A 5,000-nucleotide genomic window follows, 5' to 3' on the forward strand; every position below is an offset into this window, starting at 1 on the left:
GATTTTGATTATTTTTTATTAAATATAATATCTGAATAAATTGTACCTTATAATTCGTCATACTAATGGTAAGACAGTAATACATATAGAAAGTTCAGCGCATAGGCAATAACAGAAGACATTATTTACACAGAGATCCGTAGAGAGGAAAATTAGTTAAGGCTTCCGAAAAAAAGTCCAGTAGGCCTAAACCGAATTACAACTTAAGAGTAAAAACTAAATTCTATTATCACATATAAATCACCTTTAAGCCTTAAGAATAATTAGGAGGAAATTGAATTAATTAAATCTACCAAGAAATGCCCATAGAAAATTAGAACAAAATTCTTGCATTTGAATCATAAGACTTAACTTATTCACAAGTTAAGCTTCTTTATAGTCTTTTAGTATTTTGTTGTACTTTACTGCTTTTGAAACTCATTTTTATAACAGGAGTTGGTTTATAATACTGGTACACATTAATTGATAATCCTTTACAAATTAAAAGAAAACCATTGCCTAAATATAATTGTGAGGAATTATTGTAAATTCACTTCTCGACAACTCATTAGCTGTACATGAATTTCTCGTAGTAGTGATATAAATTCTAAACAACACATACACACGTGTATATATATATACATATATATATATATATATATATATATATATATATATATATATATATATTACTTTTGTAATGTATTAATTGCATTGACCGACGGGGACAATTTTATCTTTAGCATTCTCCCACGTACATTTCAAGTCATCAATTTCATTATAGATGAAATAGCTCATATTCTGAATTTCAGCCTCTGTCTTGGCTTCTTTCGCCTTCTCGATTGTGTTCCCTAGACTTAGCTGGATGGCTTCAAATGTGCTCCTCATTTTCCCTGTTTCCGCGACGGCATTGGCGAGTGACGGAAGAATGGCATCGACCTCACCCTCGAGACTTTGAAGGTTGCCGTCAAGTTGACCGAAGTGGGTAAGTTCTTGCTCTAGCTCCTGAGACTTGGCTTGTAGAGCCGCGATCCGCGTCTCGTGGCTGGCAATGTCCTGAGTTCGAACCGCTATGTGATCTCGAAGGTTCTGGACAGCACGGGCATTCTCATTCACGAAATTCCTCTTCTCGTTTCTCAGGCGTTCTTCTCTTTCTTTAGCATCCTTGTAGAACTTATTACCGATGGTCCATCCAACGATCGGGACGAAGCGGAAAATGCTACCGAACCGCCTCCTCTTCTTAGTTTTACTTAGGTTGCTGTTGATGCGGTCCTCGATTTCCCTGATCTCCCGGTTAGCACTAGCAATCTGAGCGTTAAGGGAAGCAATCTGATTGTTCTCTTCGGTGATCTTTGCTCTTAGGTCACTGATACTCTGAGTATTGCTAGTGATTTCATTATTGTTATTTTGTTTTTCTTGTTGCAGCTTAGAAATGCCGTCCTGTGCGTTGGTGCGATGTCTTTTAAAGGCGGTGGAGTCTTTTATGATATTTTCTCTAAAACGACCAAGTTTGGTATTTGACGTACTAGCTTTAGTGTGGACTTCACCTGCTCCTGTTTTCACAAATTCCAAGTAATTAATCAGTTCTGCTAATTCCCGTCTTCCTTGGACAATATTATGCTCTGTCGTTGTTGTGTTGATTTCTTCTTCTTTGCTTGAAATGACACTCTCTAAATGGGCAGTCACTGATGAAACATTTGTGAATTTGGCAGCTTCCTTAGCCTCGTCTATTTCCTTTTGCAATGAAGCAATCTTTGATTCAACTGTTGCAATGTCCTCGTGATTTTCCAGCAAATTCTTAATTCTAGCTTGATTTTTGACAAGTTCTTCATTAAACTTAGACTCGAATCCCTGCGCAGCTACAACAGTTTCTTTCAACGAGCCCACCACATTGTCACCATTCCTCCAAGGCTGGCAATGCTCTTTCGCCAACCCCAGATCAGTATTGTATTGATTGAGAATCTCTTTGAATCCATGTCGATCAGTGAAGGTAGGGACCGGCAGTGCTACTTTCGACTGAACATTTGCTGTGTATTTGTCAACGGCTTCAACTTGAGTGCAAGTCTCCGTTGCACTTTTGGCCAGGTTCTCCACAGTTTCCTTGCTACAGTTGGGTGCTGATCGCTTTGCCCGTAATAAGGCATGACCTGTGAGATCTGAAAAAAAAAGAATCATCAAAGCGTTAGAATGCAAAGCGTTTACAATTTAAAAGTAAAAAAAAAAAAGAAAAAAAAATACGACAACCTCTGTTTGATAGTTACCTGCTAAAGCTAGATAAAAGGTAACTATAGATTTCCCTTTGCATGTGATGGCTACATGGAAAAGTGACTGTACATGTGCCTGCTAAGATTAACAATTAAAACAGTCCATTTTCATACAAGTTCCAAGAAGTGTTGATATATTTAAACATGACATTTTGGTTAATGTTCTCTACTTTCAATAACAGATAAATCAGAACCTGTTTTTCATTTGTATTGTCTTTAAAATCCTGACATTTCTCTGTTTGGGAGGTAAGTATGTTATCCTTCCAGAAGAAAAGCTATGATAGTTTGTTTCCCTAATATTCAACTCCCATTTCATGAATTTTCTTCCGTTATTTTTATATAGGAGAATGAAAAAAATATGAAATTTAGTGCCTATCTATTCCTTTCTTTTTTATATGTACTATTTTGTTTCTTAGTTCATAAATTCTTTGTGTTACTTTTACTGAAATTGTCACTTTTCGGTGTTATTTTGAGTACAATGAAGAATAGATAGGAGCGGCAATCAATACTACACTTGTATATATTTCATACCGTATTTGTATTTGAGAGTTTTACCTACTTCACTTACTGCACGAGAGAGAGAGAGAGAGAGAGAGAGAGAGAGAGAGAGAGAGAGAGAGAGAGAGAGAGAGAGGGGGGGGGGGATTTAATTGAAGGTTACTTGAAATTCAGGTTCACCTCTCCGGAAGTGGGAGATTGCCTCGTCAAGAGAGAGAGAGAGAGAGAGAGAGAGAGAGAGAGAGAGAGAGAGAGAGAGAGAGAGAGAGAGAGAGAGAGAGAGGGTGTTGACTTCATTCACAATCAAATAATTTCATAGGTAATATAGTACAAACTTTAAATGAAACAAATAGCCAGGTTACTTACAGAAAGCTGACGTCACTTGCAGCAGGCCACAGAGAGCGACGACGGTAACTTGCATTTTAATTCTTTTCTGCAGAAGAAGAAAGTAAAACAACTCCATCAGTTTCATGTCAGTTATAAACTTTAAAGGTTTATCTCTTGCTATTGACTTGAATGAACCCCTGGGATGTTATCTGGTGATGGTGATTGGTTAATTAGCATAGGATATTCTACGATAGGTAATATCAGTGTATAGTAATGCCATGAAAATGAACTTAACGTGAAAGCTTGTCTCTCAGGTGATGTTTTCATTTTACTTCAACGTTTCTAAACAGGAAAATTCAATAAGATATAGTGTCATCGTCAGGTAATTCCTGTGGCGAATAAATAAAATATGTCGATCTTTTCTTATGCATACTATTGACTATGCGACTTAATTCATTCTCATTAACTTAATTTGAATAACTTCAAAAACGTGAAACGTTTTGTTGATAGTAAAGGCTTACTGTTTGTCTCCATATCTTCAGTGTGACCAGCAAAGTCCTAATCTCTGCGAACAGTTTTCGAAGTTTACCATCATAGATAACTTGCCATTTTCAAGAGCGTTCTTTATCGATTTTTTTTATGCTATTATTATTATTATTTCCTCTGTTCCATAAATCTAAACTTCCCAGCAAGGCCCACCACATTCTTATGAAATAAAAGTCTTTGTAACCATAGCTACAATTCAGAATAAAGTCAAACACGTATTTATAAAACTCTTTCAGACTCACCATTGTGAAAAATCTCACAAGCTCTCCAGTCGACGTTTTCTTTAGACTTGCACTGGGATCACTGACACTCCAGCGGTTCCAGCCAACCTGTTTTATACTTTCCAGGCAAGGAAATCCCCAACCTGGAGCATTACCTGAGCCTGTGTACGTCACTGGAAATTTCATTTGTCAAATTGCAATTGATTTGGGATTTTGTTGTGGAAATTCAGATTGAGAGAATTTTAAATTCCAACCATGCGGAAATATATACAGTATATATATATATATATATATATATATATATATATATATATATATATATATACATATATATATATATATATATATATATATATTAATATATATACATATATGTATATATATACATATATATATATATATATATATATATATATATATATAGATATAGATATAGTAATATTTATATATATATATATATATATATATATATATATATAAATATATATATATATATATATATATATCTATCTATCTATCTATATATATATATATATATATATATATCTATCTATCTATCTATATATATATATATATATATATATATATATAGTATAATATGTATATACCACCCAGTAAATATATATATATATATATATATATATATATATATATATATATATATATATATATATATATATATATAGTATAATATGTATATACCACCCAGTATATATATATATATATATATATATATATATATATATATATATATATACAGTATAATATATTACAATATATATATATATATATATATATATATATATACCACCCAGAATTGATTATAATGAAAAAATATCAATTGCAACTCAGTCAGAAGAAATGATACCTTGCAACAACATCGAAACATGTAAAATACGGTAACAGTTGTTCTTCATTCTAAGCGATTTTGGTAGAGCATGATCGTTTAATTCATGTTTTGAAAGAATCCATGCATCTTCTCTTCTTCTTCTTTCGATCTTATTGGTTCCGCTGTATAGCAGGACTCGCCGTTCGAGCCAACTTTCTCCATCCATTTCTTTCTTTGCGTCTTTTTCCCACATTCCTACCATACTCATATCCCCTATGTGTACACATGTGTGTGAGTTTGTATGAACGTTTTTATGTGTATTTCTTTATGTATTTG

General features: G+C 33.5%; 1 protein-coding gene across 1 annotated transcript; it reads right to left on the reverse strand.

The window, feature by feature from the left end:
• Nucleotides 1-660: 660 nt before the first annotated feature.
• Nucleotides 661-4,002, reverse strand: LOC137650299 (putative leucine-rich repeat-containing protein DDB_G0290503). The gene is made up of 3 exons (XM_068383635.1): nt 3,857-4,002; nt 3,108-3,174; nt 661-2,135 (listed from the first exon to the last, which is right to left on the reverse strand). The coding sequence occupies exons 1-3, from the start codon at nt 3,857-3,859 to the stop codon at nt 685-687; spliced, it is 1,521 nt and encodes a 506-aa protein (XP_068239736.1). The 5' UTR covers nt 3,860-4,002; the 3' UTR covers nt 661-684.
• Nucleotides 4,003-5,000: the final 998 nt, after the last annotated feature.

This window comes from Palaemon carinicauda, chromosome 11 (genome assembly GCF_036898095.1).
Source record: "Palaemon carinicauda isolate YSFRI2023 chromosome 11, ASM3689809v2, whole genome shotgun sequence".
Classification (NCBI taxonomy): domain Eukaryota; kingdom Metazoa; phylum Arthropoda; class Malacostraca; order Decapoda; family Palaemonidae; genus Palaemon; species Palaemon carinicauda.

Excerpts from the sequence above, each read along its gene's own strand:
- LOC137650299 (XM_068383635.1), bottom strand. Across the intron at positions 2,136-3,107 it reads GCAAGTGACGTCAGCTTTCT|ATCTCACAGGTCATGCCTTA; the intron begins GTAAGTAACCTG and ends TTTTTTTTTCAG.